Raw genomic sequence first — 27,306 nt, forward strand, 5'->3', positions numbered from 1 at the left:
AAATTCAACCAATGGTGAGGCTTAACGACAAAGACAAGCCAGGAAGTATATCACTATATAAAATATTGCCCAAGACGGCATTACAGGGACACAGGAAGTATGGCAAGGGAGACGCAGCGTCTTGTTCCCTTTTCAGGGAACAACAGTTACATACGTAACCCGAGACACTTTAATGTGTCAAACACAACTATGCAAAAAAGCATTTTGGTATGAATCAACATTCGCATACAGAAGATATAAGCATTTAAAGCGAACAGTTTAGCACGTGTGCTTAAAAAGTCTAGAATTTTTATGATATTATCCTACACTACACAGGGAATAATATGGATTTTTTTCCAGAAAACTTCTTGCATAAAATAGATTCCAGCACTTTCAATGACCTGTATCTATGTATGTATTTTTCAAAAACTTCCCAGGGCCTTACATTTTTTTCTCATTCACAAACTTTCAAGGATTTCAAGGACCCGTGTGCCTCACTCTGTTTTCTGGAGGAATTGACAGATTGTTAGATTTAGGATTGGATTAGTGCACAGGTGCCCAAACTAGGACCCGCAGGCAAAAGTTGGGCCGCAATTACCTTTATTTTGGCCCGTCATGCCACGTGAGATAAGGAAAAAGGATAAACGTCCACTTTGATGCAAATGTTTATAATTCTAATAAACATTTTCTAAAATGTAACCTTTTTTGTTTTATTTGTACGTTATGTAAATTGCAATTAAATGCAAGAAATTAAAGTGAATAATTTTTAATGCACATGCATACTTGAAGATGTATAACATACATTACGAAACTGGTACTATAGGCTAATAATGGAGAGGTCGAGGTAGTGGCACATTACCGAGCCCCTAAGGTTACATTGGAGTAAAAAAAATCTAAAGTTTAGTTTTATGTGCTCACACGAAACCTTCATGTGCAGAATTTTTTTTTAGTTTCGCATGCGCACGTGAAACTAAACTTTATAAAAAAAATTCTCCATGTCCCCTTAGGGGCTCCGTAGCACACAGACAAAAGATTTTTTTTACAACAATTACCTTTGAAATTTGCAGAAACAGAGTAATGTTTGCTCATTTATTTCTTAAAATATTAGTCAATTATAAATGAGGAGTATCAGGGCAACTTTCATTTTAACATAACACAGCAACATTTACTTTCGGCCCACGGCCCTCAGTCAGGTTTGATTTTTGGCCCTTGGTAGGAAAAAGTTTGGGCACCCCTGCATTAGGGGCTTTTAAAAAAAATCTCAAACTATTATTTCACACTAATTTGATGGGTAAAAAATGGTTAGGGTTTGAGTTAAGGAGTAATTTGGGGTTTCTTTGATTAAAACGTTGATCCATGATGGGGGGTTTGGCTGGGTAGAGGCTTAGCTTTGAACACTGGCTACTAGTGAAACTAGTGTGTCTATTGTTGTTTACCCGGCGATTTACCCATGTAAAGTAACTGTAATTTTGCTTTAAAAGAAAGAAGTGAACATAACCAAATCAATTTTCTGTGTTAATTGACATCATGCCACTGATGCTGTTGATAGAACTTAAGTTATATTGAACCCGTAACATTCCTCTATACCAGGGGTGGGCATTCCTGATCCTGGAGGGCCACAGCCCTGCAAGAGTTTCGCTCCAACCCTAATCAAACACAAATGAAAAATCTAATTGAAGTCTTCAGGATTGCTTGGATTGCTGTTGGAGCTATACTCTGCATGACTTTGCCCTCCAGTACCAGGAATGCCCACCCCTGCTCTATACCCATTCAGATTTCATATGGAGCATTCAAATCGTAAATTATGAGAACATCGCTCTGGAGAAGTTGTTTGGTTGTAGATCACTAAATAATTCATCTTCTTCACTGGATGCTCTAAAATGTTCCTGCTATCTTGTTCTTTAGAGCTTAAAAGCACTTCGACAGCATTGCTTGAGTAGTTTGGTTTGTAATGAAGACTGCGATGTCACAGAAGGATGTCAAAGCTAGGTTGATCTCTAACAATCCCATGAATAATGTAGAGAGATTCAACAATACACCCGGTGTTGTTTTAACAAACTTTCTTCATCGTTGCATTTTTGCTTTTTCTTCCTCATCAGCTGCAACAAGCAGGGCTTGGGTATTTTCTACAAAAAATGTGGACTTACGCAGTATAAACCTTTGCTTAAATCCCATTTTTGGATTGTAAGGTGGGTCGTGCACCCTGAGAGCCAATCAGACGACTGCAGAGGAACCCGGAGAAGATGGAGAATTGGAGGAAGGTGAAGACGGCAGGTTCCAGAAGAGCCACTTGTGTTTACACTGGCGCTTTTGATACAAATAATCTTCTTTGTCACGTTCTTTACGAGCTCGCTGATAATGATCTTCTTCCTTCAGATACCACACTGGAGGCCAGCGATGCTTCTCAAAGTACATTTGGTTTTCTGCAAGATAAAGGAAGACAGCTGGCCTATAGCTTTACGCACAACAAACTTTGGTACTGAGCAAACGATTTAGTAAGAGTTGTGGCTGAGTTTGCAGTTGGCTGAAAAACTTTTTATATGGCAACTTAGAGCCCACTGCACATTTAAAGTATCAGCTATTGTGTTAGCTTGGAATTTAACCCACAATAAAACACCAAGCTTTATCAGTTTATAAAAGGAATTATGATATCATGATGCTACGATTTGATTTTTCATTTCGATTTTATTCATTATGATGTTTTTGTTTGATAAGTAGTTTATTTGATGTTAAAAATTAAAGAGCTCAGATGCAAAACCCTCTAAGTGCGTCTGACTTTTTTGTAATGAAGCAGACTCTTATGCAGGGTTCACACCAGACGCGGTAGAGACGTCAAGCGTGAGTGATTTACATGTTAAGTCAATGCAAAGACGCGATTAGGCATCCTGCGGCGCGATACGCGCGGCACGAATTGAGCGTTGCCACAGAAAACGCGCGAGTTGAAAAATCTGAACTTCGGTGGATTTCCGTGCCGCGTTAACCAATCAGGACCTTGCTGTAGTAGTGACGAGATTACAGGAAGCGAGCGGAGTCTCAGCTGAGTCTAGTAAACTCAAATGTTCAATCGTCCAACTACGCGTGAATAGTGCGTATTTGCCGCCTCTACCGCGGTTGGTGTGAATGCACCATTAAGGGGTTCTGCCAGAAAACCGACATTTCTGAATGGCAGATTTTAAAGGAATATTACACTTTCATAAGAAAAATTCAGATAATTTACTCACCCCCATGTCATCCAAGTTGTTGATGTGTTTCTTTGTTCAATCGAGAAGAAATTAAATTTTTGAGGAAATAAAAAATTTGAAGAAACTATTCCAGGATTTTTCTCAGTTTAATAAACTTTATTGGACCCCAACAGTTCACAGACTCAATGTAGTTTGAAACAATAATCTGACATAAAGATAAACGCTCCTCTTTCTCCACACTTGTAAACATTGGAGTGGTTGTTTCGCATAAGTCACGCTGGCGCATCACACGGCTAGTGCAAGATGAGCAGTTGTGGTTTAAAAGTGCATATTTTAAAATTTTCTTGCTGAAAATGACCATTGTTTCGCTAGACAAGACCTTTATGCTTCGTTTGGGATCATTTAGAGCACTTTGAAGTTGTGTTAATACACTGTAAACTGTTGAGGTCCAATAAAGTCTATCATATTGAAAAAATCCTGAAATGTTTTCCTCAAAAACTTAAAGGTCTTGTTCTTCCTGATCCCATTTTTAAACCCTAGTTAGTGTGTAATGTTGCTATTATAGCATAAATAATACCTGTAAAATGATAAAGCTCAAAGTTCACTGCCAGGCGATACATTTTCTTTAACAGAATTCAAAGCCTACAGTGAACGGTCGGTTTGGACTACAGCCCTCTACTTCCTGCTTTAATTACGTCAATACGGACTACGAGCACATCCGGGAACTTGACTGTAAATTTCGTCACCGCCCCTTTTCGGGGGTTAAAAAAGCAGCGCCTCCATTGGCTTCCATTCAAAATAGCGGAACAAAGCAACGGTTTTACACAGCCGGCAGGCGTAAATAACTTATGAAATCACTCAGATTAAACATGTCGAGTATTTATCTGTCCATCCTGCCTGCCATAGAGCGCGAAAGATACATTAACAGATTTAATTTGGTCTATATAAAAACATGTCCCTTTCATTCTCACAGCGTCAAATTTGTGTAACAACCCCATCCAGTGATTGCTGGAAATATCGCTAAGCCAGTTAATTGTATGGCTGGACAGAAAAGTGCACTCATTACTCTAAATATAAAGACATAATAAATAAATACGAAGTAACTTTAAAATACAAAGTAAAATCATTCACTTGCTTCCCTGTTGACTTGATGAGGTACGTGTTTAATGTCCGGGTAAGACACCTCTGGCCAATAGGGAGCGTTGTTACACAAATTTGATGCTGGGAGAATGAAAGAGACATGTTTTTATATTGACCAAATTAAATGTGTTATTGTATCTTTCGCGCTCTATGGCCGGCAGGGTGGACAGATAATTACTCAACGTGTTTAATCTGAGTGATTTCATAAGTTATTTACGCCTGCCGGCTGTGTACGAAGGTTGCTTTGTTCCGCTGTTTTGAATGGAAGTCAATGGAACGTCTAGTGCGATTTCCCCCAAAAGTGGGCGTGAACCTGTTCAGAGACATTCTATGACGTTGCGCCGGTTGTGCGTATAAAACAGTTTTTATGACTAAACTCCACCCACAGGAATAGTCAGTCGCCAGCTAAGCTAACGGCAAGCTAAGCTGCTATCGAATCACAACACAATAAACAAACTATCGTATTTTCCGGACTATAAGTCACTCCAGAGTATAAGTCGCATCAGTCAAAAAAATGCATCATGAAGAGGAAAAACAATATCTGTGTTTTGGTGTTGTCCTTCACCAGAGTTTTCACATGTCGTGCCATATCTCAAATATTATCTATCATAAATTAATAAAACAATATATGCATATGAATTAAATGTTACTTGAACTAATAAACTACATGCACAGATTAACCATATTTATAAGCATTTTGTACTTTATTTTGCGTAATTTCTACCTGTCCCATGGTTTAGCTGTCATTACCAACACACTCTGCATAAAGGGACTTTCTCACTGTTTTTTCATCAAAAGTTTATTTGGTAGCCATGGTAACCTAATGGCATAGTGGAGCACATGGATTTCAAGCTGCAAGACTGACGCCTTGATTTCCAAAAAAGTAATTAAATCTACTCTTTATTCTTTGTGTTGGGCATGTATACTAATTATGCATCATTACCATATGTGTTGTATTTCTGTATTTTTAAACATTTTTGAAATATTTTCATCACTTTAATAGTTAAATTGGCATACATTACATGTAGAAAGCTAGCTACACTTGCTTAGTCATCATTTTTTGACAAAAATGTCATTACCAGCACAGTCATTACCAGCACAATACAGAATTTTGCCAAAAAAATATGTATAAATAACAAAAGCATCCTACAATTATACATTTCTGACAATGTATTAAAAAGTTTTGATATATGGCATTCACTTAAATAAGCTTATATTCCACGCTAGGGTAGATTGATGAATCAGAAATTTAGATACGTAAATGACTATAATTCATCTTGCAAGTAAAAATATCATTAAGTTCAAGATAAATTAGTTTACATGTGAAGCCACAAAATGTTTTAAAAGCACTGATTTATCATTTAAGTTTTATTTTTAAATAAATTCCCTTATTTTATGGTCTCAATCAAGCTCATAACGTCACTCCTGACTAGGGGTGTCCATGGTTAACCGGTTATAACAAAAACGAGTAAGCACGCGGCTTCTACTATTGTCTGGTCATTCAGCTCGCCTCGCAAACTCTGACAGAAATAAATGAAATCTGACAGCTGCTGCTTTGTGACGTGACTCGCGTTCAGCTCCGCTGTGAATTCATGCAGCAGACACATTCAGTTATAAGTGTTTGCTCTCTCTAACGAAGCTGAATGATTTAATTACAAGAAAATATCAAAACGACGGTGAAAGACGGTGTCGGGGTGGGCAAGTGATCTAACCGGTGAGAGGCTGAAGCACCGGCAATCCCCGTTTCACCGACTATCGCGGCAAACCCAGCCAACACCCGGGCATCAGAGAGGCGGCCGCGGAGCCTGCGAGTACCTTCGCCCAGACTACCATCCCCGCAAACGCAAAAGTCAGTGACATACTTAAGCTGCTCTGTCCTTACCACTGCGTTTTATTTCTATAAATTAATTTTGTTTTAAATGTCGTCCAACCAGTTATTAAAGGTGTTAAAAATTAATAACTACCCTTTCTCGTGTGTCTGTATCTCTGGGTTGCCTTGCGCATAATATGGTTAACCGAGTATTAACCGCTAAGGGTGTCGGTTAACGGTTAATTAAAAACTTGAAAACGTGCAGCCCTACTCCTGACTTAAGGACTAATAATTTGATGTATACCAATTAGTCAAATTTGGAATTGTAATTTTCAAAATTGCAGCAACCCAATTTGGCCCTTAATCTGAGAAATACCCATATGAGTCTCACTGGACTATAAGTCACATTTCTTTAGAAAATGATTTCACAAAATCCAAGCCCAAGAACAGACATTTAATCTGGAAAGGCAAGTTATTCAACTAAACAATAGCACACAGAACAACATGCCGAAGAGGTGTACGTACATGTTAACGTAACACATTAACAGTTATTAGCAATAGCATACAGAACATACCTGGGAGGCTGAAAAGGCTAAATTAACATCATAAGCCAACAAGAATCAAGTTCATCAAGCTCCTGAACTCATTCAACATCACTGAATACTGAGCAGCATATAGCGCCCTCTCGTGGCTGTAGACGGTAATGTTTTCTCTTGGTTCATGTTAGTCGGTATGAATTCATTTTTATATATAAGTCGCACCTGATTATAAGTCGCAGGACCAGCCAAACTATGAAAAAAAGTGTGAAAATATGGTACACAGTTAAAACTCGATCCATATTTCTGAAGAAGGGACTTCATAGAACAAGGAAGACATCAGCCCGTTTTGAGGACAGTGAAAACAGCACTATACAGATAAATTGTGCGAAAAATACCGCACTTTTTTACATGTGAAACATGAACACATTTTATATTGTGCACAGTAAACACAATCAAAGCTTCAAAAACACAGGAAGAACGGGACCTTTAATTTCTTCTCGACTGAACAAAGAAAGACATGAACATCTTGGATAATATGGGCGTAAATCATTGGGATTTTTTATTGAAGACTTTTAAGCAAAAGTATTTTATGAAATACGTACCGAGAGCATTCAGTTAAGATTTTTGACAGAGGTGACGTTTAGCGCCTTTTGCGTCTGAGCTCCTCAAATGTTTATCATTATTTGTAGGCTCCACTTATTATAAACAACTTCCGTAACTTTTTATGGTAGAAAATAAACAAAAAATCTTATTAAGCAAATAGTAATAAAGAGTTAGTATGATTGGAGTGCAGATTGAAGTTTTTAATATGATTATCCCCAAGTTGATAAATAATTTTATTTAACTTAAAAACTTTATTTAACTTAGCATTATTTATAAATTTAATCTTTAGTTCAACTAAATGTCTAAATCAGTTTTTCTCAAACTTTTTCGGTGTGCGACCTCCCTGTGTACGGTGGATCCCTTCGTGGCCCCCCAAAGAAAATTTATGATATAAAACATTCCAAAGCCTAAAATTGTACATATTAAATTATACAGTGTAGTGGTATTGGTTAGTAGCCTTATTTTTCTAAGGTTTAATTACACAGAATTTATAATAAATACATGTTTTTTTTCTAAAATGTCATTAAACTGGGCCCCCTGGCACAATCTCAGGGCTCCCAGTTTGAAAACCACTAGTCTAAATGATGCATGTAAACAGTGGCGGCTGGTGACTTTTTTTGAGGGCGCTCGATACGAAATTCGTCACAACATGTATGTGGCCCATCATGTGTGTGGTTATTTTTTTCAAAATATGTGTTCTGCGCATCGAGAGATCCTGTGTGCATCACGTGTCCTGCCAAAATAAGTCCTTGCTGCAGACACATCTAAAGGGTTTATGATATAAAAGACGCTCGCGTTTGCCAGAATTTGCATAATCTCATGCGTAATCAGAGTTTAGTGTTAAGAGAGTATCTAGCGTGTATTTTGTGAACATGAGCGTCTCTTATTTTGACAAAACACGTGATGCACACAGGATCTCCCGACACGCAGGACACACACTTCGAAAAAGTGAACCACACACATGACACTCCAAACACTAATTTTAAATGAGCTCCCCTCAGATGAGGAGTCACGAGCTGCCACCGCATGTAAAGTGTTTAAATACATTCATGGCTTTTAAAGACAAAAACACGTCTTAACAAATATGCAACACTGGGGGGAAGGGGTCTTAGCATTAATTTGAGAGCTGTTCAGATAATACCTGTAGATTTAGCCTTCATGTCACGAGGGAATTTGCAACAAACTCTGTTGTAGTTGGTGCAGATGTGGTGAAGGCACCAGTCAGTCAACTGATGGGCACAGTGAAACTAAATTGGAAAACAAATGAGATAAATAAAAACACAAGGGACAAAATTACACTTTACTAAGATGTTACCCCACCTCCCCTCCTTTAAACCTCTTGTAATATATTGGCAAAAAAAAATGTGATTTATGTAGTCTGAAATGTATTTTTCACCTTAAATGAAAATTACCCAATTATTTACTCACCTTAATGCCATTCTAGGTCGGCTCCATGTCGGTAAGTAAGACTCGCGGTTGTGGTTCTCGCGTGTATCGTGATTGCGTGTTTTGTTGCATCACATATGAGTAGTCACAAGACTTGCGAGAACCAATGAATAAACTCGTTCGACTTCATGCGGCACCGCAAGAACCAAAAGGCGGATGACATCACAGTACCACAAGAATGATTCGAAATCACTCATCGATTTCTCCAATCGCTCTCGCTGTATTTTGATGTCATCTTTCTGTCGGTTCAGCCTATTGTGTTACCTGCCGACATTGAGGATGGATGGGTTTCAGAAAACCAGATACTTTTTAATGCATTACAAAGCTATGAAGAGCCAGGATATTATTTAATATAACTGATGATGTCTGGCTGATGAAAGGAGGTTGTATACACCTAGGATGGCATAACTGTACGTTTACAACGCCACCGGCAAGAGTTTTAAAAAACACTCTGGCTGCCCTGCCAACGACGGTTTTAGCAGTAACAACATAAACAAGCGGCGTTCGTGGTCCGCACGTAACTTCCGGTAAACTCCGCTAAGAATAAATAACAACAAAGTACTTTAAACGTAGTTTATTTATATAACAAGCAAAGAAACAACATAAAGTTGAGCTGATTTTTACTCTCCTTGATGCTCACACTGTCCATGAGGTGTTCAAGGAAGCTTGCTGCTGGCACATATTGAAAATAAATGACTTCCGGCCACTTTGACGCTCTGGCCGGTGGCGGTGTGAATGCACAGTAAGATGAGTAAATTATACATTTTTTTTTTTTTTTGGGGGGGGGGTGAACAATTCCTTTGAGCAAAATGTTCACCAAAATAAACAAAAAAATTGTCATTATTGACATTATTTTCGCCAAACGTGTATGCTAACATTTTAAACCAAAAATTGTCTATAACTTCAGAGGTCCACTTACCTGAGCCATATCCAGGTACAGCAGAACATCTCCATCTATATCAGCTCCCATCATGGCAGCTTCTGTTAGTACTGTCACAGTGTATAACTCTAGAAAACATATACACAACTATCTTTTAATACAAATTAATATAACACATTTGTGTTTTATCTTTGTTTATAAACATTCATCCGCATACCTGGACAGTACAGTACTGTGAAAAGTGTAAGGTACTTGTAAATATATGGTTATGTAACATATCAAAAATAATGTAATAAATAGATTTTGTTTAATTAACTTAAGTATTTGAGAAACATTTGCCTTTAAAATTGCTTTTGTTATTTTGTTATTGTCATTAACAGTGTCCACACTGTATAGATACTACATACACCGATGAGCTATTACATATTGTCCACCCACATCCTAGAGCAATGAGTGGACCTAGCAACCAAAGGTGGCACAGGCGCAGCTCATAAAGCAGTATATATACTGTACCATTTTATTAGAGGACAAATTGTGATGGCATGGCACCCTGGAATTTTTAATCTCAAAAGTGGCACGCCTTGTGTGTTGTTCACATGCCACTGTAGTGACTATATATTAAAAATTGTGCACGGATGGCCAAATGACGAACCGGCTGGGTGGTGTTATCTTGAGACATGTGAGGAAATGTATTCACAATTGCACCATCCCTGACAGCTGTTAGGTATCTGAACATGATTGTGGACCAAGTGCACCCATTCTTGGCAACTGTGTTGCCTGATGGTAATGGCCATTACCAACAGGCGCCATGCTACACTGCCAGAATCATCAAGGAGTGGTTCGAAAAACATGATGGTGAATTTTCTCACAAATTCACCTGACATGAACCAAACTGAAGATTAGTGGTTTCACTTGGAAAACAAGCTTGCGTTTCATTAGCACCACCTCACAATATACAGGAACTGGATGACCTGCTGTTGAAATTATGGTACCAGATGAAACCTATTGCTAGCCTGGCTAACATCAGACCAGTGTCATAGAGAATGAGACGTGGTCTGGGAACTCTATGCTCATTTTCTCATATTTGAGGCGTTGTTTACGAAAGCCCAGAGCTGTTTATTGGGCACTATGAATGTCTATCAAATGCGTGTGTATGTAGCTCATAGCCAATCGTTTCAATTATACCAGATGATGTATGTAGAGCGACATAAAATCAAGCGTCAACAACTTTTATTGGTACGTGTGCACACAGCTGAAAGCTATGCAACTAAACCGGTCGCTGTATATTGATATTGAAAAGCAACACAATTTAGTGGCACTGTGACAACCACAGTACAGGAATAATGACAATATGATATTAATAAATACCACTTACCATTTATAAGTTAAATGGACTTCGTCCATGACGATGCCTAGCAGGTTGGTCCTATAAAACTCAGTGGCTATCATGTCTTGCCATATCCAAACATTCTTCTTGGATATGAAATTGTGTAACGCCAAAAATTGCTCTTTTTTTAATAAACTTGCGTTCAAAACTACTTCGAACACTATCTAAGGCTGCATTGAAAAGTAACTTCGCGTCTGCTGCCATTTTGGATAAACAAAACGGCTTGGGTGTGTCGCATAGACGTCGTCATCGTCTTGCTGCGCCCTCCCCGTTCTGTGATTGGTTCCAGATTTCAAGGGCAAAATTGGTCCATAGTTTCCATGCTAGACTTGCAGCGTGAATAAATTTCCACCCAAGGCAGCATGGGGAAATCCAGGCTAACCTATTGCCACCTTGTCAAATCAATACTTCACCTCATAACTGCAGGTTAAAAGAGGCTCTACAGGATATTAGGCAGGTGGTCATAATGTAATGGCTCATCTGTGTATATATAAATATATACTGTATATCTGCAGAGGCCTATGTTTAAAAATAAGGTGATAAATAACTACAAAAAATCTATATGAATAATTAAGTACGATATATATATATATATATATATATATATATATATATATATATATATATATATATATATATATATATATATATATATATATATATATATATATATATATATATATATATATTCTTTTTTACTTTTTTCTGTTTGTTTTCTCTGTGTGTACCTTTGTATTTATATCTTCATAAATTGTCTTATGTAACAGTATGCTTATTTTGAATTGACCAATTCGCTTATTGCGTAATTATGTATAAAGGGTAGGCAAGATAAGCATAAGCTTCAGCCTGAACCTTTTTCGGTTGATATGTATGTATATATTTTCTTTGTTTTGGAAATTATGTGTGAGGACCGAAATAAATTCTGTTGATTGATTGATTGCCCACACTATGCAGAAACTGTGTATGCATTTGTAGGTTTGACCGTGTACCTGTGAGTGCCACCAGATGAGGTAGACAGAGACGGTTTGCGAGTACAATAAGCTCCATGGCGTCCAGATCTGGACGAGAGCAGAAGCGTCCGGTATACAGATACTCCAGCACAGCACGCATACAGCTACGTGTGGTGTTAGGAAATAGCACCTGAAACAACAGAACAGCAACACATGCAATTGCAAAAAATCTAAATGTTTTAACGTTTCAAAGTAGCATGCAAGAACATAATGTCTGGAAAAAATACCCCTGTAACTAAGAAAATAAGGTAATTTTTCTGAGCTCCATTTTATTTAGTCTCCTGTAATGAGTGCTTTAATCCCGCCCCCTAGTGGAACGTTAATTTCGCACCTAGAAAGGTGGGACTAATTAGTGAGACGAACACACGGAAAAGGAAAGAGCGCATGCTGCTTGAAAACGCTCTGAAATCGTAAAGATTGCTCTAAAAGGTTCTCAAATTTTTAAGGTAAGTTTTTAACATTGTTAATATTGACAGATGTAACATTACAAAAGGAGTTTTTTATAAATGTTTATTCGTGTTGGCCTTCGCCTAATGTTTATGTTCGTAAGAGCTGATTCTATGTTATTTATCTGCCCTGTAGCTCTTACGGTGTTTCATCAAGAAAAGGTGTTATATAAGGAAGGCAGATTTGTGTTTTTAAAGAAAAGGCTAACGGCTGAACACAAAATAAAGGCTTTTTGAAACATCAGTACGCTTCACCATTGTCTGGCTGGGGTTTTGCTACAACCCCGCTCCTTACCCAAAATCACATTATTTTTTTCTACATAATGTAAAGAGTATTCTGTAAAATTAGTTAAGGTCATGTCAAACATTGAAATCAATGAATAAAAATTGTACTTTTATTCTCCTTTGACTTTAAAGGTGCAGTGTGTAAAATTTAGTGGCAACTAGTGGTGAGGTTGCAGATGCAGCCAACGGCTCAGTTCACTGCTCACCCTTCGCTTTTGAAACACATAGAGAAGCTACGGTAGCCGCCACCGGAAAAACATGTCATCGTCAGAGACAACTCAGTAAAAAATGTTTGTCCGTTAAGGGCCTCCGTAGAAACATGGCAACTTCCATGTAAGGGAACCCTCATGTAGATAAAAACGTCTCATTCTAAGATAATTAACACAAAACGGTTAATTATGAAAGGTTTTTATACACCCCTGATCATATAGTTTTGTTTATTATTTTGCATTTCTGTCAAGAGATCCTTCAAAAAATTACACACTGCACATTTAAGATGGATTATTACAGAGTCACATATATAAAAATATGAATATATATAAAATACAAATTGTGCCAAAAAATATTACTTAAACAGTATGGCCACACAATAGGCACCAAAAGATTTACATAACATATTAAACTATACAGCATTTAAACTTTATACTTCAGTAATACAAACTGCTATCACTGCATCCACACAATTTCATTTCAATTAATTTAAGTTGTACATTATTTTTTTCATTTTAAATACAGATAATGTATTTTATAATACGGATTTGTTATTATTTTTAGCATACAGTGAGTGCGCTGTACCTCTTTTGTACAACTCTCCACAAATGGTCCACCAAACATGGCCGCCATCCAATCACAGCTTGAGATAAGCAGCGGTTTATGGGCCTTGATAGTGCCATCATCCAACCTGAACACCACATCTGAAGCAGAAAACACAACATTTTTTCTGAAGCTTTTCAAATCACTTTTACATTATAATAAACCTAGTGACCATCCATTAAAATAACCATCTATATGACATAAACATGCTTATCGCAATAAATCTCTCTTCTAAAAGTCCCCATGGTATCAAAATGTAAGTACTTTTGGAATTTAGTATAAATGTGTTAGCCTGAAGTATATGAACTAATGTGCTCCAAAACATTGACAAAATAAGTGTTTACTTTGAAACTTGCAATCTCTTATCTCTTCCAATACAGATCAGCGGTTTTTATGACATCACTCTGCACTTCAGTTTCTCATTAAACATCACGCTGTCAGGTGAACTAATTGCCCCTATTGGCTATTTTAAAAGGGGGAGGAATTACTCAATATGTATGCTTAATGACTTCATGTTTATGTAAAATTACGTCAACTGCACATTTTAAGGCACTTCAGTGGGTCTTTTTACATAGTTTTCAAAAAATATGGATATAGTATTCGTGACGTCACCCATTGTTTGTAAACAGCATTTTTGAAGCTTAAAGTAGGCGGTGCCTGTCGTCGCCATCTTGTCCGCGTGTCACAGTGCATCACTCGTGGATAAATGGGTAAAGAGGCGGGACAAGGGTGTAGCTGAGGTGGCTGGTTGCTGAAACCACAGCCACATAACTAAATTCTAGTGACAGCAGTGGCTCACTCAAGAGGCCACGCCCCTTAATTATGCAGAACTTAAACGGATGATTTACAAAAAAATTCACCCCCCTCACAGTTGTCATGAAGGGCAAAAATAGCTATACAGACCAAAAACACTTTTTGTACCAGGCTGTAAACATATTTTCTAGGGCATTTTGTAACATGGAGGTCTATGGGATTGACTCCCTTTTGGAGCCAACCTCTAGTGGCCAGTCGATGAATTGCAGTTTAAATCACTTCGGTGTTGGCTTCATCAGAGAGATCGGAAGATTGCCCCTAGGTCTTTAATCAAAAGTTGTTGTTTTTTAAAGAAAAAAAAATGTCATTCTTATCAGATGCCTAATCCACTTGTTTAAAGACCTATTATTTACAACCCAAAAAGCATTTTGTGTCAGTGAGTCAATATTACAGTACATTTCAGTAAATTGTATATACAGTGCTTAAGGGAAGTATAATAAAAATGCTTGTGTTTATGTTAGGGTGGAAAGTGTGGTCAGCGTTTGAAGACAGCATGATGTCTTTTAAACCCTGAGAGTGATGAAAAAAATGGCGCACTCACACAAGAAAAGCATTGATTATAAAATCTTAGAAAGCCAGCTGACAAAACATTAGAGACTTGTTTTCTCTACAGGGGTGAATGACTGTCAGTTGTTTCATTCTGCAGTAAAGTGGAGTGGAAAAATGCTTGTAAGGGATATTCTGCTTAAACAAATTTGTACAGTAAATAAATAAAAACATTACTTTGGTAATCTCACTGTAAAATAAAGTTGGTTCAGCTTAAAAAAGTAAGCTATCTGGTTGCCTTAAAATTATGACACAACATTTTACACTTGACCTTTTATTTTACTTTTTGGAGTAACTAATATTTTTAAGATTAATTTAATCAAAATTTTAAGGCAACCATGCAACTTTTTAAGTTGAACCAACATTTTTTTTTTACAGTGAAAAAATGCTGAACAATCTTCTTGTATGATGGACATTGTACAACCAATGTGTGCAAAAGCAACAAAAAAGGTTTAAATAAAAAAAATTTATGCAGCTTAATAGTCTTCATAACAGATGAAGGTTACACCAAAAAGATGAACATTGAAAATGCAAGCAGAAACAACAACGAATGTGTTAACTATGGCTGCCTCCAAAAGCTCTTAAATGTTGCCTTCGGAGGCAGCATCCCAAGGCAGGAAGGCATCAAGGCACGTCCGAGTCTGATGTTTGGTTTACTTCTTGTCTCCTGAGATACCTTTATCGCCTTGTTCCACAATTCCATGCGTAAGCGTGGGCGGGAAATGTGATTGGTCGAGCCTGGTCGAGTTCGAAAAAATAAAATGCCGGCCAAGAAAGTGGCTGAAGCACAAATTAAGTGTAAATGAAATTATATTTTCACATTTTACACTTGCATTTCAAGCAAGAAAGTAATATTGTAGTTTTCAAATAAGGGATTAGTCATTACAAACGCGCTCTTTGTTTATAACACAAACTGAATGCCATTACGCTGCCTATGAAGTCTGTCCGAATGTGTTTCCCAGAGCTGCCTTCATGCCACCAAAGTCATTGCAGCTTGGCAACAAATCAGCTGCCTAAGCTTCGGACGCAGTCTATATAAAATAGTGGGTGGATTGTCCAAACAAAATCCATTGTCTTAGGAAAGGCTATTTTAGGGTCACGTTTACCAGACACCAATGTATTTTAAATGCTTAGCACTGCCCATTAATAGGCTAACTGATAGATATTTAACAAATAAAACTACTTTTAGATTTTGATGTTCTCTGATGTAAAAACTTTATTCTTGCTGGCAAAAGTGGGCCTTAGGGAACATTACAATATCAAAAAATGCAGTTCATTACACCATTAATTCAGGATGAGCAAATCCCCAGTGCCACTTACCAAAGAACGTCCCTTTGGCCAGGCATTCTTTCACTCGATTGGTGCGTCTCACATGAAAGGCATTGGTGATCTCCTGATTCATGAAGGCTTCATCGTTCAGGATGTTAGCCACCATCATGCGCAGGTCAAACACTTCCAGCAGTTCTGCAATGTGAGCCACCTGCATCAGCTCCTTCTCATGCTCATCTAGTTTACCCGTGTATAGGTATCGCAACACTGAGTGAAAAGGACCGGGCTGCATCGAAGGGTCCATGTGCACCACAGTCACCCTTCTAGGGTTAAAGGTGACAGGGTCATCTACAGTTTCTTCCTGGATGCTAATGAAAGCACGGCTCAAAGCAGCGAGCAGGCGACCGCGGCGATCTCCATCTCCGCCCTTAAGAGTTCCATCACTGGTGCAGGCACGCAAGTTGGCTCTATCTCCGTCACCGTTGCTCTCGCTAACGTCAAAACTAGCTGCCCGCATAAACAGATCACGACCAGAAAGCGGCGGACCTCTGGGTCGTTCCCCGTCGTTCTCCTCAGAGCCCCGGGGTTCGGTCAAGAACAGGTCGTAGAACTTCGAGGAGGAAGTGGCGAGGTAAATGCGGTGTGCGAAGATCCTGTGATGTTCCTGCAGGACTAAGATGACGTCTGCACACAGTGGGTCCTCTAGTAGGCGGCTAGGGTGCTCTTCAATGTTACTTGGAGGGGGAGGGACCATGATAATGGGTGGAGGGGGTTTGGGAGGAAGGAAGGGGGCTTGGAGAAGGGGTCTTTGAACATTTCGTAAATGCGACTTCCAAAACTGCAGATGTCGGCGGGAAATAAGGGCTGCACGTATAGCATTGTCAAAAACGTCCTTAACTCCGAACTGAGCAACGACGCTTGTCTCATAATAAGGGACACCTAGCTCCTTAGCCACTTCACGGCCTTTCTCTGGGGCCAGTATCTCATTGGATTTAATGGGTCTGAAATAAAACGTGAAATTTAAGGAATATTAGAAAAAACTATCAACACTCAGCTATAAAGGTGTATGATAAATTGTTGGGAAACACTAGACACTGAACAATTTGGAATTAATATGGTGATAATACCTAGCCAATGGACGTCGAGCTCTGTTCACAGCCTCCAAGTCAGCATATCGCAGGTCTAGTTGACAGCCCACTAAGATAACAGGAGCTCTGGGACAGAAATGCTTGATCTCAGGATACCACATGGTCCTCACATGGTAAAGGGAGTTTGGGTTTGCAATGGAGAAGCACAATACCACCACATCAGACCTGTTAAGACAATTCAATTTTAACATATTTAACACACACTTTCAAACACATTCAAAGTGTGTCAAAATCGTTATGCGCTTTAACGCTGAATCAATTTCATACTTATACACATTTAAAGATTTGGGGGGGGGGGTTGCTGGGTTATATTTTTTGAGTCACTATGGAATAAAGTGACTGCATCAGTTAAAGGTGGAAAAGAGGATGTTTGTTTAATACATTTTTGCAATGTTACCTGAAACTGTCTTTACTAAATGATAAAAGACTATTTAGTAGGCGCACTGAAAGTAATAAAATTAATATATGTCATCTGTGCATAAGGTAGGGCCTTATAAACATCAGCCAATCGTTGATGCAATCATCGCAATCGTCATTGGCCCTCTGGCTTGTCAATCACTGCCATTACGTTTCTTGGGAGAGACGTGCGCGCTCCAGTAACGTTACACGAGTGACGCATGCGCATAGCGCATGAAACTCCGTCTTAAGTTTCGGTTTGTTTTCATTTTCGCTCCTGCTTTCCTCCTCGAATCTGCACCATGGAAGAGAAGAAACCCGAAAGAGGACGCAAAAGAGAGTTTTTAAGTCGCTGAGAAGAGGAGAAAATTGTCAGAAGAATGTTATCTAACCAGAGTCGTTATTGGAGAAACATTTCAACACTGGAGAGCAATGAAGGAACAGAGAGGTGTCAGACGCGCAGGTCGCAAAAATTCTCTTCGACAGATAACAGTGATTATTCTTTCTTTGTGGAATAATTATTGTTGTACTGTTATTCAGGTATATCGACGTTGTTCTTGTACTGTAGTTGTAAGTGACCAGGCTGCTACACGCTAGTTGAAATGGGAGTAGGTAGCGTCGACTGATCTAACGTCTTATGTGTTTATTATCATATCATTTCACATAATGAATCCACTGACGCAACACAGCATATGCCAGTGGTAAACAAACACTCGTGTTCAAATACTCGTGCACGAGTTATGGAAGGCGTTTCCTAGAAATGAGCTGTGAAGGAGGGAGGCTGTTCTTGCGCATGCGCTTATTTAAAAAACTCAGTAACGGTCTTTGGATTCTCAGTCGGCGGAAACATCCTCTTTTGCGCCTTTAAGACAACTTCAGTATCTTTAGAGTTAAACATTGGGAAAAGTGAACGTGACTTAAAGGAATAGTCTACTCATTTTCAATATTAAAATATGTTATTACCTTAACTAAGAATTGTTGATACATCCCCCTATCATCTGTCTGTGTGCGTGCACGTAAGCGCTGGAGCGCGCTGCGACGCTTCGATAGCATTTAGCTTAGCCCCATTCATTCAATGGTACCAATCAGAGATAAAGTTAGAAGTGACCAAACACATCAACGTTTTTCCTATTTAAGACGAGTAGATATACGAGCAAGTTTGGTGGTACAAAATAAAACGTAGCGCTTTTCTAAGCGGATTTAAAGGCGGAGTCCACGATGTTTGAAAAACGCGTTGGAAAAGGAGACGGGCCGACTACCAAAACACACTTATAGCCAATCAAATCAAATGCCGGGTTGCGTATGTGTGGGGCGGGTCTATCAACAGAAGGTCCAGATTCTATTGGGGTAGGGGCGTGTTTGTTTAGGTGATTTCAAATATCAACATTGGCTTTCAAACATCATGGACTCCACCTTTAAAAGAGGAATTATATTTTATGGCGTAATAGCACTTTTGGGAGTACTTCAACTCGGCCCAGTAACACCCTCCCTCTCCCATTACGAGAGGGAGAAGGGGAGCGGACTTTTCAGGCGAGTCGAAGTACTCCCAAAAGTGCTATTACGCCATAAAATATAGTTCCTCTTTTAAATCTGCGTAGAAAAGCGCTACGCTTTATTTTGTACCACCAAACTTGCTCGTATAACTACTCGTCTTAAATAGGAAAAACGTTGATGTGTTTGGTCACTTCTAACTTTATCTCTGATTGGTACGATTACAGAAATTACAGAATCATAAACAGCAGCAAATAAATGGAGATCAAATGTAACCTTTTTCTCTATCCTTACTGCTGCAAACAGTCTCTAACTTTTGCCTCTCTTTTGCCATCTCTGTTTGAAACATAAAATTGCAGGTGACTTTCCTACTTATGTATAGACCCCTTTTACTGTTTGTCCACAATAATGGCGTGGCAGCGTATGCGCGCGCAGTTTGGCAACGGAAGTATGGCAAGAATCAGCAGTAAAGCAACACAGACAGACAAAGCTAACACGTTAGAACCAATGGGGAATAACACCACTTCTGTTGCCAAAATGTGCGCACAGGCTATTTGATCACGTAGGCTGTAAAAGGGTCTATATTTGTGATAAATGATTGACATTTCCTGCAAAATCTGGGCTAATGGCTCAAATTATGAATCTTTATTACAGAGGTTTTAATCGCATGAGTGTACGTCGCGGTTATGCATCTGGCCCGAAGTTAACTTCCAGTCTCTGTTTGTTTAATGGTCTGGCTAGTGACCAGTGTTGGGCAATAACGCGTTACTAGAAACGCGTTAATGTAACGCGTTACTGTAACGCAGTTACTTTTGACAGTATACTAATACTCTAACGCATTACTTTTTAAATTAATTAACTCCGTTACCGTTACCATATGGTGCGTTGTTCCGTTGCTTTTTTTTAATTAATTCTTATTAATGAATTTTGTCTGAAGTGTAGCCCACAGCCTAACCTGTTTACAGCAGTGACGCATTGTATGATTGGCGGATGCCACCACTGTAAACACGAAGAAGACGCACTGTGGGCGTGTTTCCGTCATGGCGAGTCAATTATGCTCATTATTTCACTTTAGTTTAGCAGAAAGACAAAAACATTTTGGTCAAATGTAAGCTGTGTCTTTCTGGATCAAAGGTCCTATCTACTGCGACAAACAGCAACTCCAATCTGTTGAAGCACCTCCATAAACTACATGCCTCGACGAAGCTAACCCGGTGCCGGTGGACACATTAGAAGTGAGTGAAGCACCTCCAGCCAAACAACAGTGACTAGATTTTAACCGCACTGTTAGCCAAAGACAGATCAACAAAGCTATCGCACATTATGTTGTTGAAAACATGCAGCCTGTCTCTACTGTGGAGTCACCGGCAGCTTGTTAGCATGATAACATGTTCAGGGGGTACACAGCAGCAAATGGGATGAAAAACTTTTTCCAACTACTTGGATAAAGAATATTCAAAAATGGAAAATGAGCTGAAAAAAACATTTGAGGGGCTAGACTACATCGCGACCACTGCAGATATTTGGTCTGTCCACAACAAAAGCTTCCTAGGCATGACAGCCCACTGGATAAACACCGCTACTTTAGTGACTAAACTGACCTTTGGAACAAATACCTCGTCGAAAATAGAAACTTTTTTCCTAAAGACGAATGTTATTTTCTTTGCTTGTTATCAGAGAGAATCTTTGTGCATCTTTGTCTATCGGAAGATAAGGTTGGCCACAAAAACCTTATTGTTTTTGTTGTTGCCACTGAAACATCTATACGCTTAATTGGGCATTTCACAAGACTTTTAAAGATGTAAAATAAGCCTTTGGTGTCCCCAGAGTACGTATGTGAGGTTTTAGCTTAAAATACCATATAAATAATTTATTATAAGAGATTGCCAGGGGTGTGAGCAAAAATGTGCCGTTTTGGGGTGTGTCCTTTAAAATGTAAATGGGCTGACGAAATGCAAACACTGATCGCCATAATGGTGGTTTGTTGAAATTGAAGAGTTTGTTGCAAAACGAGATAACTTTAATTGTTCAGAAATCTCGTTTTTTGGTTGTGCATTCCAATTAATATCAATTCAACTGCAGTTGGTTTGTTTTGATTTAAACTTTCATAACTTAAAAAATACAGCTAAGTAGCACCATAAAACAAAATAAAAACATGATAACATAATAATAAACATGTTTTGACAAAATGTAAAAAAATGGATTTATCTCATTTTGCAACGAAACACTTCAATTGAAACTCAATTGTGCTGTCAAAAGTTAAGAGTAAGCTGATATTCAAAGTTCACCTGCCATACGCAAACCGACGGTCCTTGTGATGGTCACCAAAGGTGTCCCAGAGACGCAAAGACACACTGACATCATCCACCACATCCCTGGACCTTTCTAGAACCTGACCAGAGAAACATACCTATCACATGCATGGAGATTTACCCAAGAAATGTGCTTTCAAAAATGTATCTTTCATTTCATGAGGCAGTTTTTGAGTAGATACTCTATGATCAATAATAATTGCTATATTAAAATGCTATATAGAAATTCCATAAAGGTTCAGACATTTCTCACCTCCTGGCAGACTCTGTACTGATCTATTGCCCAAACAGTGGGCACATGTGTGGCCAGCAACTGGTACTGTGTAAGAGTGGCATTACAGGCCCGGGCACAGATGAGCCGCGTCTTTCCAACTGCGTTGTCCCCAACCACCACGCACTTGATAGTCTCGACATTAGGCCTCTCATAGTCCATGTCAGAATCCATAAAATGAGGCCTTTTACAAAGAAATCAGACATTTAATTATTCAAAGCATGCAGTAAAGTAAAGCAAAGCATGCATATGACTAAAGCAAAAAAAGATCAAACCACACTTATTTAAGTAACATAAATAATATACTCCAGTCCCATGACTGCCGTATAAGCAAATTGTCCACCATTCTCACATCTTGACTGACCCCAAGGTCTTCCTCCTGCAAGTCAAATCTATTAAACCCTGACACACACCTCTCCAAACAGAGCTGCTTCAGCATATTGAGCAAACACAAAATGAGCAACACATGGGATCAATAGTTTAATTCCCCCTTACTGTGCTCCATTGTCAGATAATACAGAATTAGGGTACTTTAAACTGAACTGCCTATTGTTTGCGTACAGTGTGTGTATACAGCTTTAGCTATGCAATCTTGCAAAGAAAAGATTTTTACATCCTCAGAATTACCCCGGAGGCACAGGCATCTTCTGTGACATAAATATTAACATTTTTCTGAGTCTGGTAGGAAATATAACCGCAGAAGAGGCTGTAGGGCAAACTTGTGAAGACTTTACCGCATTAAGTCATTTTCACATACTGTAAAAATTTAAAATATGATCTATTTGAATTGTCATATGGCTAACCAAAGGTTTCATCCTGCAAAGCATGCAAAGAGTTGCTGTCGGGCCTGCATTCAGCCAACTCATTTCATGCTGTTACCATCGCCATTAGACGGGGTATGCATAACAGCAGATGGGGTAACCTGCTGGGTAATCTTAAAAACAGAAGAGCAGATGCTGATGATAAAGTGCAGAAGTGAGATATTGCCTGTCTGTAACGGATGTGTCCCATCAGACCATTTTACCAGCACTGCATTTTCAGGATATAAAATTAATGTTATGCCATGGCCAGCAGAAATCAGATTAATATTAACTGTGTAGAGACTGGGTATTCAGAAATATATGAACTGACTTCATTCACAATGCAGACATCAAATAGCTATACTATGTGAAAAAAAGAAGGAAATGTACAAATACTACTGTCCCTGCACTTAGTTGTGAAAAATTTTGTTTAAAAGGTGCATGTGTTCATTTAAAATAAATGTTTGCTGTCATATTTTGTTGTTTAAAAGGGACATTTCACACTTTTTAAAGATGTAAAATAAATCGTTGGTGTCCCCAGAGTACATGTGTGAAGTTATAGCTCAAAATACCCCGCAGATAATTTATTATAACATGTCCTTTTTTAATGCAAATGAGGTTATGCACTAATTGGCAGCATGTTTGGATAGTGCAGATTAAGAGGCAGTATTATCCCCTTCTGACATCACAATGGGGAGACAAATTTCAATGAGCTATTTGTTCAAACGCTTGCAGAGAATGGTTTACCAAATCTAAGTTACTAGGTTGATCTTTTACACATTTTCTAGGTTGACAGAAGCACTGGGCACCCAATTATAGCACTTGGAAAAAATCAGATTTTCATGATATGTCCCCTTTAATTTAATATCAGTCATACACTTAATTTACAAGTGCGTCTTAAGAGTACAAATATTGTGTCCTAGGGTGAACAAATAATGATCAAATTAATGTGTAACTGGTTAAACTAATGTAAGTTACTTTTTTTCTTTGCAATGCACATTGCATGGTGTGCTAAACAAAGCTCTTTTAATGTTTTGACAAATTTCTTGTTCCAAATTGTAATATTATGCGGCTGCCGATCACCCTCACCATGCATACTTAGTTTAACATAGGCCTACTGTGTAAACATTTTATGATCAGTACATTTAAATCAGTATTTAGCTATGCTTCATAGTCAAAATATGAACCGTTTACGATCATTTTATAAAAGAGTGCCAATTCAGACATATATAATCATTTTATAATCAATGATGTCATAGTTACCTGCTCATCAGTCCGCGTTGTCAGCTAAAGTAACGTTACAGAGAAAAGACTAAACCACGTGACTGTATCTACTCGATCACGGGCGCACCTTAAATAATCACTACTTTAAATAGTCTACTATAACACGTGAACACGATTCAACGTACTTAATAGAGATGTCGACATAAACTCTGACCATTAAATCTATATTGCGAATATGGGACGGAATATGACGTTTTCAAATTCTTCTAGGAAAACAAATTATGCTTTATATAATAATAAACAGTCGTATTATATTACCTCGTGTCTTAAAAATGGAGGAGCCTGCTATCGCATCTCAGCCTCGTGGTTTCCAAGGAAACAATTTACTTCACATCGGCCGTTTCTCAATCCGAAGGCTGCAGCCTGCGGAGGTCACATATGCAGACTGCATACGTCATTAAGCCTGGCTTATTTAAGTTAACTGAGCATCACATTTGCAAGTCATAAGCATATTACAACAATTTACGATTAATTAAGAATAATAGTCAACTTTATAGTTATTTATAGACAGTCTTGATGACGTATGCAGCCTAGAAATGCGACCTCCGGAGCAGAAATGGCGTGTTTGCATACATTATTTGCCTTATGGTTAAGCTACGCGTTTAAGAGATAGTCTATAGTACGGTTCAAGCCTTTAAAAGTCCTCACGAGTCACTTGAAGCGTATTTTGCAGAAATAAATTACAATTTTCTCCATCAGAGTCAGGCGATTTGTATGTTTATGAAATGAAACACCGGGCGATATTTTCAATAAGAATTAAAGTAAAGAAAAATGAAATATTAACTAGGCTACTGCGACCAATTGAAATTAATTTCTTCATATTCACATCTTGATTCGTCGTCGTTGTGTGAGTGTTTTTCATATCACCTAAGAGTCAGTTCGCCAAATAGTAAAAGAAAACTATGTAAAACAAATAAACCACTGGTCAATATGTAATTGTAAACACTGGACAACATAGCCTACATACCCATTTGTGAACGCATTTATTGTTAATTTCACAGTAATAAGTTAGGCTATCTAACCGTGTACAGCCCAACTCACCTAATATTTCTGAATGAGTGTTGATGCGCCGCTCTTATGTAACCACAGATGTCTCTGAGAAATTATAAATATCGTCTTAAAGTAGGCTATCTGCAACTTGACAAGTTCCTCAAAACAAATAAATTAATAAATGGAAATAATAAGTTGAAAAAGTCACAGAGAGAGGGAGGGTGTTGTGAAGTAGGCTAGACTTACCGCATCAGTGGGAAGTGCTGCATCGGCCTGCCCGATGCGGAGAACCGACAGCTGAGAGAGAAATCCATCGGATGCTGCTTGAAACTGAGGGGAGTCACTGAACTTCATTTTCCTATCAAAAATATACGGCTTGGAATTGGAGCAGTCAAAGCAATCGGTCTCAAGATAAATCGTTGTTTGTTCTTCAAACGCCATTAGAGAAAATGTTGCATTTTCGGCTGCAGCTGCCAGGCAGCGAGGTCGGACAGTCGGGTTTGATGTTTCTTCAGTTACCGTATCAACTGTACAACACAGGCACACCAACACAGCGGTACTCCCATAGATATGTATATAAAGGCTAGATGGCTCGTCCGCGCTGCTGGCCAATTGAGTGCAACGTCCGCATTTTGGCGGCCATCTTACGACAGGGCGCTCGCTCACTCGTAGCATTGAGTTTTAATGATGCAGGTACTTTTAAATGACCATAACTTGCTTAATTTTTTACCGATTTTCAAACGGTTTGGTTTGTTATAAACGTCAAAGATGTACCTATGACACTGCATACCTATACTAAAAATAAAAAATAAATTCATGAAACATGTTAAAGCATCCAGAATTATAGCCACGCTAATAACGTTTGTAAAAACCCAAACCGTTTGAAAATCGGTAGAAAATTGAGCAAGTTATGGTCATTTTAAAGTACCTGCACCATTAAACTCAATGCTACGAGTGAGCGAGCGCCCTGTCGTAAGATGGCCGCCAGGTGATGCCGTTAGGGACTCCGCCTTGAGCCATCTAGCCTTTATATACATATCTATGGGTACTCCCCCATTCACTGTACCACAGGCACACTACACTACACACTCTTTCATCGCCTCATCTCTCTGTCCAGCAAAAGCGTTTAACAATATGTAAACAAAGACATTTGTAAGCCTCAAAGTCGAAACGTTAACTGATTAAATGTACTTTACAAATGCAAATGCTGGGTTTATTTATTAATACAAATTATAAATAAAATATTTTTTATCCATTATATGTAACCAGAAAGAGAGAGAGAGAGATTTTGATTTTTACATCACTTTTTTCTCAAATAAATAGGGGGTTTACAATACAATACAACACTCACTCACATTTACATAAAAATTAACACCTAAAAAGTAACAAGCAATTCATCAGCAAAAACAACACAGCCTCCTTGCAGCACCATATTCAAACGTGATTGTATCATTCACCATTTTATAATACAATATATAATAAAATAAATTGTTTTTTTATATTTAAAATTATCCATTTTATAATGTAATATGAGAGGGAGAGAGAAAGAGAGAGAGAGAGAGAGAGAGAGAGAGAGAGAGAGAGACATTTTCAGCTTACGTTTTGTGTTGTGTTTTTGCACATTTTGATGCCTTGATGATGGGGAAATAATAATAACATTCATCTCTAGTCCTTCTATTGATTTCAGGAAGCCTCTAGTACTTTCTTTAGTTTCAGGTAAACGAATACTTCACCTGAAAGCTATCTTAAAATTTAGTCATGTATTTTTTTCTTTAAGACTGATCATAACGGTTTCAAGTAGCCTACATTGCATAAAAAGGTAGATTGGTCTAATCCGAATCCATATAGTAAGACTAATTAGCAATAACAAATTGCTAGTTTGTACTTAAAGGTGCAGTGTGTAATTTTTAGAAGGATCTCTTGACAGAAATGCAAAATAATATACAAAACTTCATTATCAGGGTTGTATAAAGACCTTTCATAATGAACCATTATGTGTTTGTTGCAACATGATCTCACAAAGTTCCGTGGGATAGTCACAGAATTTTTTGCTCATTTTTCCGTGACATTCTCAGAATGAGACGTTTTATCTACATACACCGAGGGTCCCCTTACATGAAAGTCGCCATTTTGGGCCGCCATTTTTCTACATGGAACCCTTAACAAACACATTTTTTAACTAAGTTGTCTCCGACGATTACATTTGTCCGGTGTCGGCTACGGTAGCTTCTCTATGTGTTTCAAAAGCGAGGGTTGAGCAGTGGAGTAAGCCGTTGGTTTGCAATTCTCAACCTCACCACTAGATGCCGCTAAAATTTACACACTGCACCTTTAAGAAGACGCAGTTTTAACTTCACGGCTATGCAACCGGCCACAGGAGAGTTTTTTTTTTTTTTGACCAAGTTTTGGTTATATTACCCAAAATCAGCTCCTATTGTCTTTGACAGGCGAGTCAAGGAATCATAA

General features: G+C 38.4%; 1 protein-coding gene across 6 annotated transcripts; it reads right to left on the reverse strand.

The window, feature by feature from the left end:
* Positions 1-929: 929 nt before the first annotated feature.
* rhobtb2a (Rho related BTB domain containing 2a) lies at positions 930-25,398 on the reverse strand. 6 transcript variants are annotated; one of them, XM_073867524.1, is made up of 11 exons: positions 25,087-25,398; positions 24,892-24,945; positions 21,749-21,950; positions 21,472-21,575; positions 17,276-17,461; positions 16,200-17,149; positions 13,503-13,621; positions 11,956-12,106; positions 9,619-9,707; positions 8,395-8,500; positions 930-2,402 (listed from the first exon to the last, which is right to left on the reverse strand). In XM_073867524.1, exons 1-11 carry the CDS (start codon positions 25,152-25,154, stop codon positions 2,194-2,196), a joined length of 2,238 nt encoding a protein of 745 aa, XP_073723625.1. In that variant the 5' UTR covers positions 25,155-25,398; the 3' UTR covers positions 930-2,193. The 6 variants fall into 6 exon arrangements, with proteins under 6 accessions (XP_073723625.1, XP_073723626.1, XP_073723628.1 ...); XM_073867525.1 differs by lacking the exon at positions 24,892-24,945; XM_073867527.1 differs by lacking the exons at positions 24,892-24,945; positions 25,087-25,398 and adding an exon at positions 24,109-24,233.
* Positions 25,399-27,306: the final 1,908 nt, after the last annotated feature.

The sequence above is a fragment of the Misgurnus anguillicaudatus genome, chromosome 5, assembly GCF_027580225.2.
Source record: "Misgurnus anguillicaudatus chromosome 5, ASM2758022v2, whole genome shotgun sequence".
Taxonomy (NCBI): Eukaryota; Metazoa; Chordata; class Actinopteri; order Cypriniformes; family Cobitidae; genus Misgurnus; species Misgurnus anguillicaudatus.

Coding starts and splice junctions, on each gene's coding strand:
- rhobtb2a (XM_073867524.1), bottom strand. CDS start 25,154: ATGGATTTCTCTCTCAGCTGTCGGTTCTCCGCATCGGGCAGGCCGATG. Junction 24,946..25,086: donor CAGCACTTCCCACTGATGCG/GTAAGTCTAGCC, acceptor ATAATTTCTCAG/AGACATCTGTGGTTACATAA. Junction 21,576..21,748: donor AGTACAGAGTCTGCCAGGAG/GTGAGAAATGTC, acceptor TTCTCTGGTCAG/GTTCTAGAAAGGTCCAGGGA.